The sequence below is a fragment of the Carassius auratus genome, chromosome 29 (assembly GCF_003368295.1).
Source record: "Carassius auratus strain Wakin chromosome 29, ASM336829v1, whole genome shotgun sequence".
NCBI classification, from domain to species: domain Eukaryota; kingdom Metazoa; phylum Chordata; class Actinopteri; order Cypriniformes; family Cyprinidae; genus Carassius; species Carassius auratus.
This window is the reverse complement of record NC_039271.1, coordinates 13,372,112-13,385,088: the sequence shown is the minus strand read 5'-3', so window position 1 is coordinate 13,385,088 and position 12,977 is coordinate 13,372,112. Positions and strand designations below refer to the sequence as shown.

The following is a 12,977-nucleotide window of genomic DNA, read 5'->3' as shown; positions in this document are numbered from 1 at the left end:
ATTCGGCCAATCACAAGGCACTGGATAGCTGGCCAATCAGTGTATACCTCGCTGTTTTAGAATGATGAGCTTTGTCAAAATCGATGCGATTCATGTAAAATTGCATTATACCAAATACACAAAATAAATGTTCTTTTTAGCAACATCACATGACCCCTTTTAAAAAAATTCGTTTTATGTCAGGAATGATCACAGAATTGGCAAACTATTCTTTAAATGCCTAAACCAATGACAAATACAGATTTTCAAACAGTCAAACTCATCTTTTCTATTTTATTTGCCAATGAATCACTCAAAATACAAGTGAAGTAAGGCAGAGAGTGAGAGTAACCATAACTGTACAAAAAGGAATTACTGTTGATTAGCACTTCCTGTAGACAGGGATGTCTATCACCCTGTCTTTATGGAATCTATAAAACTACCACACTGATGAGCAAAACTTTTTTTCAGGGTCAGCAAGTCTGTCTCGCCCATATCATCATCTCTGACATGACTTCTAACTACACACTGGGTCATCATCTCTTTTCCACTTTAATACAAGTGCCAGCTGGCATTAAGTTGATGTACTGCCACCTGCTAAGTTGAAATGTCAACAATATACGTAGTTATAACCACTGGATTATTTGTGATATTATCATATACAAAGTACTAACAAAATATCAGCATTTAATTTTTTACTTTTAACTGTTGCTAAAAAGAACATTATGTTGTGCATGTGGTGTAATGAAATGCGTTTATGCCATTTAAGGTAAAAGAAAACAACAACATTATTTATGTATTACAGCGTGTTGTGATTGGTCGAATGCCTCAAGCATGTGACGGAAATGTTACGCCCCTTGTCATACTGTGATGTGTGTCCAGGTCAGAACACCGGCGCGACAAGATAAAACCAATAAAACCCATTACAAATGAGCCATTTGTTGCATCAATAAATCACAGGTTATAATGACTTTTACGTTTTGCATCATGCAGCATAAACATAAAACCAGGTCTGCATTTTTGATAAACAAGAAAATTGAATTTATGTAGAGAATGAAACGGCATGAAAAAGAGATAAAAGGAAGGAGGCAGGGAAAAGTTGGCATCCACTTACCAACGCAGACTTGCCGACACCTCCAGATCCGAGGACTACTAACTTGTATTCACGCATTGTGCAGTGTGTCCGCTAACTACCTGAAGAAGAAACAGGAGAAAAAGATAAGTCTACATTTTGTCAGTCAGAATTTCATACAAGCAGCTAAGCTACTCAACGGAAAATCAATATGGTTTTATTTCATTTCTACTCAACTTTGAACACACAAAAAGTTAGTTAATGAAAAGTACACTGTAGCACTTCAATGATAACCTGAAGCTAAGAGCTGGAGTCAATCAAGCAACAAAAGGGATTTAGACTTGTGGTCTGCCCTCAAGTTCTGAGCTATCAAAAGGCCACCAGCGTGAAATTGCTATGAAACGGAGTATCTAACCCTTAAGACTCCTGCCCACTCATTAATTAGAATGTAAAGTTTCCTTTGACAACACAAATTGTGAGTGAACTTCAGCTTTTGCGTTTATCACACCTCACAAAGATCAATCATTTGACACGTAAGGGCGCGCTGCCCACGAAGGTATTTGGTTTGAGGTCATGTAGTTGTGCATTCATGCCATTTCCTCCTTTGCAAGAAGAGAGTGGAACAAGAGCATTGTGGTGGGGTTGACAGATCTCAGATAAACGACACACATCATGCACACACACATAGACAGATGTGAACTGCTCCACACACCCCATCTCTTGGGTCTTTCTGTCTTTCTCATGCAACACATAGTATGTGAATGTGCCGTGGCTTGGGTCAGAAAAACACTTTATGTGCACAAACGTTATGAATGCATGGTCCATGCATTGCAAATGATAGCGTTATCAAAACATAGTTTGTACGAAATTCTTGACCATAGTAAAAAACAATGGCATCCCTTTGGGGTGGAGCAACATACCTCAGCTTTGAACCAAATTTTCAGCTATTAAACATTTTGTAACTAGTTTGCTCCATAAGAATCGGACGGACAGTTTATGATAACATTCGCGCCACTTGTGGAAACCGCGAAAATTGTACCTCCATTACATTATAAACTGACTAAGTTTCAGAACACCGAATCAAGCTTGCATTTTCGGGTTCACCTGAACTCATTATTTTCTTAAGGGAGAAGGAAAAAAAAAGCAGAGGTCATGGGACACATTTATAAAATGAAGTGTGAAACACCTAACATATAATAATCATCTTCATATAACAATAAAATAATACGAAATACTACCAACCTACCTATCCATCAATCCATCCATTTAAATAAATACAATTCCAAACATCTGTGGGTTTCATTTCCCTCATTCCAGCCAGGCTTGAGACCACAGAGCAATGAGTTTACAGGGGAAAACAGGAGGCCCATATCAGATCCAGCACGCTGGGTTTTAGTGGGCATGACGGCTGAATCTGGAGCCAGACTGACTGCGAGACCACGCTCTGATAAAAGAGATTACCACTTACTCACATCTAATGCAATAGACACGAGGGTATCTGAGAATGAGAGCCGCCCCAGCCCACTGCACTCCCTCTCAACAACAGATCAGTGCTGAAGACCAAATCCTCCGCTGTCATCGAATGCTCCGCTTTCCATTTACATTGGCAAAGTATAGAGGGAATGGGAGACGGAGCAGGAGGGAGAGGAGAATTGTGTGGAAAACACTAAATGTGTGAGAAATGTGAGGGTGACAGAATAAGATGCTCTATCAAATGGGAATATATGCTGCAAAAATGGAAAACATCTTTTAAATTGACGTATGAGTGTGTGATAGCTGAGAATGGAGTCAGCACAGATGTGCGAAAGCAAATATAAAGGTGAATGTAACCTCTGAAGATCTAATTCTTCTTCACATATGGTTCATAAACCCTATTAGTGACTCTCAGTTGGTAGCTGAAATGATACAGACAAAGATAGTAGCAAAAACAGCAGCGGTTGATTGGGTCAAATCGACTGTATCTATGTGCGTCTTCACAACAGTGTGATGTAGTCTTTTCTGAATAGAAATACACATTGTTTTCTGAGGGAAAAGTCTGATTAGATCTTCACATATGCTTCTGGTTGTCAATTAAGTCCTCAGTCACCAGGGGTTTACAGGCTTACATCACAGAAGCAGAGGAATCTGGGGTTTGTGGGAATGAGACATCGCTGTGAAATTATCTTTATTGCAGCATTCAGGGCCATTCTGGATCATGTTCTCAATTGGTAATAGATGCGTGGGACTGAATGTGTGTGTGTGTGTGTGTGTGTGCGCGTCTGCAGAAGTAATTGCATTATAAACCCACAATATTTTAACACGAAGACCCAAGATAGTTTTTCTTGCAGCTACTATTATTTGATATTAACCAGTTTTTTTCCTTTTTCTTAAATGATCCTTTAGTGCGAGTCTACAAAGTTTTTGACCCCTTTTAGAGGGGACATTGGCTGGCCATTTTCCACAAGTTGGCATTGGTTGATATTTAGGGTCTCCATGAAGTGTCGGTTACATCAGTACGTTTACATGGACAACAAAACTCCGACTTTAATACGATTAAGAATCTACCATGTAAACAAATTTTTGATTGCCTTAATCAGTCATAATAATAATAATTAATAAGTCATAGTTGAAGTAAACACTATCCGAATTAAGACATGTGGAGTTTTCCTATTTTAGTTGCATTATCAAAGTACAGTGTAGACATGTACATACCTTAACCACTATATTATCGTCGTCTAGGATTATTTGCCGCATTTTGCGACCGTTTGACGGCAAACAAAAGAATGACGTTGTCGTCCATTTGTGTGGACACGTATGGTTATTATAACTATTATAGTTAATATATATTATCATTATAGATATCATTCTTGGTTTGAACGAGCCTTATCAACAAAGAATTTTCATTTTTAAGTTAACTATCCCCTTAATAATTCAAATAGCGGGTCTTGATAGATTAGAATAGTGTACGAGCAGATAAGAAGGGGAAAAAATTTAATGATCTGGCATTATTTGTGACTTTGTTAATGAGAATTATAAGTCATAAGAATTTATGAGTCATAAACTGCAAAACATTACTCAGGGAAAACATTGGTACTACTGCATCTCAGTGCATTACACAAACATTAAGGGCTGCCGAGGCCTGTGGTTGGTGTCATAATGTCTGTGGGAGTTGGAGGTGTAGCTGAGCAGTTCTCCATGGTAATATTTACGCAAGATTGTGACATGACAGGGTGGATTATGACAGGAAATGGTACTTGATTTCTCAAACCATCCTTCTTTTGACACACCACGCCTCTTCTGGGCTATAAAGCCAAGTGACGACAAGCTCAGCTCAAAATATCTCTGAGACTCCGAGGAAGACACAGGGTTGAAACAAATGAGTGACTACAATCTTCTGTATGTGTGACTAAGCGAAAGACATGCAGCGTGACCCAAACGCTCCCTGACCTCTGACGCACCCAGAATAAACACGATTCAGTAAGAAAACCGTGGAGTCCTCTTAAAGCTGTCCTGATGGGAATCTTCACAATATTCAAGAGTTTCCTTACACGTCTGCTCTACACTTTGTTGAAAAATGAACCGGCACATTGCGGCTGTGACGTGATCTTTCTCCCACAATGCATCCCTCTAGTAATTAACCCAGCAAGGTCCCTGGATGCTGTGTAAGAGGATTTTCATAGTGATGAAGAATCCAAAACTGAGCAAGCACGCTTCGGATCTTCCTCTCAAGGATGACTAAAGTCTAGTGTTTTAGCATGCTAATGACCTAGATAAACTTTTGACATCAGAAAAGAAGAAAACACTCTAAAAGGAAAACGTTCTTAAAAGTACTACATTTAGATAGCTTTATTCACATCTATAGAAAGCTTCTTTTTTTTTTCATGGTAGGATTACAAGATTATAGTTAGCTGAAGAACAACAGAAGGCCTTTAGGCTAGGTAAACAAGTGTAGAGATGTACATGTGAGAGGAAGTTCAAAGCCATATGTAAATGTGTTTATCCGTGTGGTTTGACAGCATTTTGTGTGTGTTATGTTTACGCCCAAGTTAAGTATGCTTAAGTGGGCCACCTAACACACACTTAAGCTGAGAGACCTGGTTTTATCCCAAAACAAAAGTTAAAGAAGCAGTTCACCGAAACATTACAATTCACCATTTATTCACCCATAATCATTCCATATCCTTAAGTCACAAAAGCCATATCACGAGCTAATGTTATCACACTCCATCCATATGGATTCCATTTCCGAAGAACAAAAACTAAAGTCTAACAGCGCAGAACCGGTCATCTCTTCCTCTTTACTACTTAGAAAGAGTAAAAATGCCATGGCTTTTCTTCTCCGAAATGTTTCCTTTTCGTTTTTGACTTCCCAGCAATTGACAGATAAAGAGAAATCAGGAGCAGAACAGAAGGAAGTGCTCTCAAGGGCTTCAAAAGAGGCCCAGTGAAGTCACTTATCGTCTGAGCGCCTGTCAGCTACAGTCAGAAGCTGAGTAATATCATGAGCGAGAGCCCTAAATGACGAAGAGAGAGAGGTCTTTCCACCCATGTTTTGGCAAACCGTTGCTTCTGTCTGACTATATTACACACCACGACAGTGGAGGACAAGCAGCACTCGGGCTAATGTCTGAGCAGGCTGTATTTGCTCAGCCGCCTCAGGTTGTCCTCAAAAAAAAAAGGTCAAGAGGGTGAGAGAGTCTCAGCAGCATCACAGTGAAAGTGATTCAGTGGTGAGTGGATTCTGCCTCTAAGACCCTCAAATGTGGTGTTGAGCTACTTAAAGCCATGAAAAGGCTTTGAGGATAAGCACAGCTTTCTGTTTAGATTCACGCACACAAGCTTGATAAAGAAAGGGTCCCACCCAGCACATACATGAAACCAGGTCTCAAGACACCACTTAAATAATGATTCAGGTCTCAGGTCTCATCCAGCTGGAAAGCAGCATGTCATACTGTATTCTGAAGCTGTAATGTGCATATAATCAATATTACGATTATGGCCTCCACACAGAAAATGTGTTACAGCAATCATGTAGAAATACTGCAAAAGTCATACAGAAGCATATAAAAATGTGAAATTATGCTTTTATGTGAGGAACAAACGTCAAAACGCACTAATACAAACCAATCTAGCTAAAAAAAAATACTCTGGTAGTTTTCATGTTATGGCTGATAACTCATAAAAGGCAAGTATTAACATTCCATATTATTTCACTACTTCATCTAAATGAATTAAAAAGAACAGACTACGTTTTCAAAGACTATAGTGGGTGTTAGATGACAGCAAAGACAATCTACTATAAAAATAGCATTTTGACAACAGACACACAGTACTGTACAGATGAATCGTCACTAAAAAAAAACATCAGCTTTAGAATTGGGAACAACATAAAAGAGAATAAACATTAACCGAGTATTTGTGTGAACTATCCTTTTAAGCAGAGCCTGTCACATGACAATGTATCATTCGTTCAGGCATTCAGTATTAAGACACAAGATAAACATAACACAACATAAGGAAGACATCAAAAGCTCATTCCTGTAGGAAGTGCAAAGGTCATGGAGTACATGGAGTAGATTACAAACCGAAAATGTCTAACCAGCACTGGAAAAAGAGAAGAACCAGTTTATCTCCACTTGAAAGATGGTGGAATCTTTTGCCTGGAGGCAGGTTTGTGTGTAAACACAAACTGACAGGCTACAGACACCGGGAGTCAGCGAGAACGAAACCTCTTTCCACGGCTGCGAGAGCAGACAGTAAGCGTCATTTTGAAAGAGAAGCGGCAGCGATGGTTGTGAACGTGAAGGCGAACAGCGCCGGGGTGGGGGAGAGTTGGGCTGAGTTCTCACGTTTCAAACCTCAGAGACTACTCCATCTCAGCCGAATTCATTTCAGCATGAGAGCGCGGGAAAAAGTAGGCGTCTGTCACGTTCTTGGGTTCAGGCATTGGCAGACGAATGGTGAGAGGAAAGCGTTTGCTGTTTTAAGTTTTAAAGATTTAAAAATCTAGCAAACAGTCGACAAGCATCAGTAGTGCTGGATTTGACAGGTTTCAACAGAACTAATGGCTGCTTCAGAGTTTAACGATAAGATGCTGTCATAACACCAAAACACAAGACTACTGCTGCCTTGATGTCATGTCGGCATGATCGTATTTACTACAATAAGTGCACACAACAAATTGGCATTGGTCACAACATGTTGTAATGGTGAATATTCACATTAGATAAGAAGTTTGTGTTTTGTTGATGAAGAACAACCATAAAGCTTGCTGAAAACTTTCTCTTTTAGGTATGACCAAAGTACATTTCCCATCATTTTCTACTTTAATATATTTTAAAGTGTTACTTATTCCTGTAATTGAAAGTTGAGTTTTTAGAAGTCATTCCTTGTAAAGAAATCCCATTGGTCTAAAACCCTGCCCTAAATAGCTGTCTATCAATCAGCAAATATGTTTCAAGTTCCTGTGACGATGTTGTTATCGCAGGACTTTGCTTTCAGTTTAGTATTAAATGTGTCATTTTGCGCCTTAGGAACATGACGTTATAGATTTTTACTGGAAGTGTGAAATATTCTAACTTATGCTGCATTGCAATGTCTCTTGAGGTTGCTAAACAGGTTTCCATTTGTGAAATGCATCGCCTGGCATTTGTTACACATGGCAGAGTGATGCAGCAGCCTTTGCATAGCAGTGTAAGGAAGGAGACATGCAAACACACACAGTGACTCATAGCACAAATGATCGCAAGTTGGAAAATTGCCACAGTTTGGGATTTTCATTGCGTCAGGCCACACAACACAAAACGGTGTGCTAAAGCAGGGCTAGCAAAAGCATCAAAGCTCAAGCTAAGCCTGATAACTCCCTTGAAATGCCATCGACTCTGTTCCTGAATCAATATCACCCTGGGTGGCACTCTCTCGTTCTCATTGCCCCTGCATCAATGGCTCAGGTTAGTCCATTTATATCAGCAACGCTGTTCCATTTTTGTCTGAATTCTCCACGTTTCTTTTGGGTTCAGAGGTAGCAATTAGTCAAAGTGAATCCCCACTGGGAGCAGAGATGCACGAGAGGCATCTCCACTGCCAAGTTGCACATGAACATAAAAAGACCCCCTTCTGTGCCATCCGGAGCCATTAACCCTCTCGTCCGCTCTCGTAAAGGGTTAGAGAACGCCCATTTAATGAAAGTCGGGTGGGCCCAGCTGTTAAATTAACCCAGCTGCTTCACCCCAGGTGCGATGGCACTGCCTCTAGAGTACCCTAGAAATCACAGTCATCAAGCAAAAAGAAGTGTCACATAATGTCATGTAACACGCACTTTTGAAAGCCATCGTTAAGAAAAAGAAAAGAGAGAGTGACAATAGAGAAAGAGGGTTGGCAGCAGCGTAGGTACACTGCACAGCCACAAAATGTTTCCAATTAACAAATTATCTCCACTTCACAGCACAAAACCTGTCCCACTGAAGTGTACTATGGCTTCCTATGAAGGGAGCACATTGGGGGTTCAGTGCCTAGCTCGAACTTGGGACGCCTGAAGCGCCATGCCGCTATATGTCAGCCCACAAGGCTATCACCACCAGCATGCTAATTGCTATTTTTCTTCTTTATAATGTCAGCAGTTAGAATGCATAGCTCAAACATTTCCATTCACATACTTTCAGAGAGTTTGCTTCAGACGTTTTACAAACAACTGTCACATGACAAATCCAGGGCCATAAAGGCTCTCAGAACATCTTTGTCTTGGATCATGATTCATGAGTCTCAATGCAATACGTTCCAATGTGAAAAGGAAATGATGACCAGAAACAAGCAAATCACTCATCTTTAATGGGGAAGGTACAAGGCAAGAATCCAAGATTGTGTCTATCACCTAAAAGACCATTCTCTGATTTGTGGTTCTGTGAAGACCGAGGTCATGACCTCCACAGTCCCGCTGGTGCTTTTAAAATGGCAATCGAGATGCGAAAATCAACTGAACACTTTAGAGCTAAAAGGTAGATGGGTCAAACCTGGTGTCAGAGAGAGAGATTCCACCCTGCTCATTCAGACAGAAACATATGGTTCAATGCTATGGGGTTTATGGGAGTTTCAGTGACCTGCGGCCCCATCGCCCCATTCCCAGGACTCACCTCAACCTCTCACCCATCATTTGTCATTTCTCAGCGAGGCACGATCAGGACACAGAGATCCTGGCATGATTCCTCGAGCCAGAGTGAAGAGGAGGAGGAGGAATACACAGTATCCATAAATCATATGCAATGACAGGAAGATCTCTGACATGCGCAAGGCTAATCCATGACTCACAAAAACTAAAACTCAAGAAGGGAGGGTAATTTTACCCATGCACTGATGCAACGTGCATTTAAAATTATTGTACTGTAGCAGTTTGTGTCTGACTACTGTAAGGTCAGTTTGAAATGCGTTTCATAAATACAATATATTGACTACAGATCTTTTATGATGAACATGTTTAATATTTTGGGGGGTGTACAGTCAAAGTCAGGGTGTTAACCTTGTACCATAAAAAAAAAAGGATGAATTCTGGAAAAGAAAATAACTCTTTTCATAGTTGTTCTTGGAAAAATAAAAAGTAAAAAAATAAAAATAAAAAATAAATAACTGTCTGCCGAAACCATAACTTGGCGCAATCAATGTTTTAATTGTTAACTAAAATGATTGAAAATTGTTTTGGTAAATTAAAATACGGCTGAAATAAAATAAAACACAAATAAAAACTTTTTAGTTCAAGCACTAAAACTCAATTTTGTGGAAAAGATAAATGAAAGATAAACATTAAAAATGACAAGCACCGAATTACTCAAAAGTTAAGTTAAATTAAATTGAGAACTGAAAATATACAATAAAAGCTTATTCAATGTATTAATAAGACTATAATAATATATTGTTACACCAGGGGCAGCCAACATGCAAAAACAACCAGAAAAAAAACGCATACTGTCATGTTCAATAACTTATAACATCCTTGATATGATCTTTTTACGACGAGGTAGTGTTCGTTCAGGTTGTAAAGTGTCATGTGGTACGTTCAGCTTGAACTGTATCTTCATCAGTCTCTGCTGAAGAGCTCTCATCGGAACGGAATGACTTGTATTTGCTTTATTGATGCAAAAAAAAAAAAAACCTTCCCAGACGCAGTTCTTGGAAAATCTTTCTGATGACTGGGAATTACTCCAAACATTCGAACAGGATTAAGGTACCAACAACTCATTGTCTGCAGACACCAGAAGATGATTGAACACACTATGCTGGAAGTCATTAAAATGAGCATAGAATCCTGGTCCCCCAAAGACAAAAACATTTCCTGAGTGTCAGGACACATGCAACATGCTGCTTCAGATTTCTAATAATGTGAGATCAGCTCCAGAGAAACTTCAAACCAAAAGAAACATACCGAGTACATACCGAGATGCTGCTTTCAGTTTGACTAGATCTGATGTTGCATTACCATAAAAAAAAAGCATTTCACAGAAACGGATGTTTCCCAGGAGACATAAGGTCTAGAATTCAGTCTATACCTGAGATAAGTCAGTTCTCACAGGGTTTTCTTTTCTCTGTGACTTAGCAGGGTTTCTAGCCACAAGATGATTTGAGGTTTAAGTTCACTGCTCTGTCTGTCGTTACTCCGATGGCATTTGTGAACACGGGTAATGTCAAAACGCACACCTCTGATGGGAGAATAATCCATTATAGGCACATAAAACCCCACACACATTAACCCAAATGAACCTGACCCACAGAGCAATGAATCCTATCAGCTTACGTGTGATTAATTGATGCAATACGAAGAGAGAGGCCACTATATGAAAACAAGATATGCTGGCAATAATAAATGCCCAATTTATCGCCCAACTCATGCTTGCGTGTTCCAAATAAGGCATTTACGATATATTTCGCAATGATTTCGCTGCTGATATATACAAGTGAACAACATCATGACTAATTGTTGTGACTTTAATGCTCATTAGTATGAGAGAGCTAAAACGGAAACATTTAAACAGCATCTCTGATGTAGAAAAATGCGAGTTGCGAAGTTCGATTAATTTAGTGTTCCTGTAGCTCAAGTGGTAGAGCATTGCACTATTAAGCGCAAGGTTGTGGGTTCGATTCCCCGGGAACACAAGATAGGTAAAAATTGATAGTCTGAATGCACTAAGTCGCTTTGGATAAAAGCGTCTGCTAAATGCATATTTAATTTAATTTAAACTCGAAAGATTTCAATGAATCGATCGATTTCAAGATTCATTTGCGTCATCATGATTCTGCATTAATCACGAAACCAAAACTGCCACATTTTATTTAAATTTGTTCAAATGTACAGAAGAACTGATCAACATTATCACTGATGTTTCATGAACAAGGCCCACTGGCTGTTTGGCTAGAACAGTAATTCATATTATCGAAGAAAAAAATAAAATTCCACCTTTTCCAATCAAATATACCATTGTTCAATATGTTTGGGGTGGATTACATTTGCTTATGTTTTTGAATCATGTTTCAAGTCAGTATAAGAAGTACAGTTAAAACTGTAATATTAGTTACGTAAATATTATTACAATTCAAAATAACCATTTTCTATTTTTATATATTTTAAAATGTAATTTATTCCTCTGATCTCCAGCAGCAGCCATTACTCAAGGCTTCAGACTCACATAATCCTTCAAAAATTGTTCTAATATGCTGATTTACTGCTCGAGAGATATTTGAACAAACCTTTGAAAAGTAGTATGCGTAAATACGGATATATAATGACAATTTAAATATAGGATTTCATATTACATACCAACAAAAGGCTGTAACACAAGAGAAAGTGTTTTTTTTTTTTACCCAGTCCTAGTTGCAACAGCAGCAGTATTCAGCTGGTGTTTAATAAGATCCATGACCCCAAGGGTTCGAAATTCACAAAAGCTACTTTTAGCTTCTTTAAAAAGCAGCAGCGTTAAAGAAAACCACCGAGCTAGATCTCCTTCAGACTTTGAAACATCGGAGACAACAAGCCATTAGCACACTATCTGCACTTCATTATGAAATCTGCTTCTGACAGATCTCGGCCACGCGGTTGAAACCTCCCACGCGAGAAAGTCACAGCGTTCACACAAAGCGCAGATAAACGAGCTTATGATGCTTACTACACAAATCCCATTCCTGCAGAAAAGTAGAGTTCTTTACAACCACGTAGACTGACAGTTAACAAGACACAGTCCAGATTCAGCTGATTATAGACCCTCTCCAATCCAATGCAACGCGAGCACTTCCTGCTGCAGTTAAATCAAAGCAGGCCAGGAGGCAAGGCGGAACAATGCCCGAGAAGCTGCATTTCTTTCTCTTCTCTACTGCGTGTGGAATGTGCTTGTTTACAAAGCCCGCTCGGCCGCCCAGCTATCTTCTATCAAACGGTCCTTGAGCCCGAAGAGGAATACCAGAGGGAATGGAATTGTGCTCACTGTAATTCCACATTGGAATGTAGAGGAGGGACGCTCATCTCTTTTGTCCCGGGGTGAGAGAGGTGCAGCGAGACACCCCCCCCCCCCCCCAAACGTGAGCCTGGGCGTTGCCGGTTCTGGCCTGAGGAAGCAAAGAAACGCTTGAGAATGTTCTGGTTGTTTTTCCATCACACCAGAAACAACATCAATGCAAATCCAGGCTGTTTGAACTGGAAAGGACTGTGAGAATGTGAAACATTTCTATTGCTAAAGTATGTGACTCCAATTGGGAAAATGGATAAAAATACATGTTCCTCTTGAGAACGGGTGTTAGAGCGAGTAAAAATAGTGCAACAAAAAGATAAAAAGAGTATCACTGTTGGATTAAACCATTCAGTTCAGCATTACGGGGTCATTCTAAGGGTGGATGAACTGTGTGCCATTCAGAAAAGTCACCCTTCATTCAGCGAACCATTTAGAAATGAACAACAGCTGTCCCAAAATGT

At 39.6% G+C, this 12,977-nt stretch overlaps 1 protein-coding gene across 3 annotated transcripts in view; it reads right to left on the bottom strand.

Annotated features, from left to right (window-relative positions):
* The window catches only part of LOC113048121 (ras-related protein Rap-1b), a 42,343-nt gene that overhangs the window by 14,848 nt on the left and 14,518 nt on the right, over positions 1-12,977 (bottom strand). For 2 of the 3 annotated variants that reach the window (XM_026209668.1, XM_026209670.1), the window contains exon 2: positions 1,094-1,173. In XM_026209668.1, coding sequence (XP_026065453.1) covers positions 1,094-1,150 — 57 coding nt within the window. In that variant the 5' untranslated portion in view covers positions 1,151-1,173. The remainder of the gene's footprint in view (positions 1-1,093; positions 1,174-12,977) is intronic. The other variant, XM_026209669.1, reaches the window with a different exon arrangement.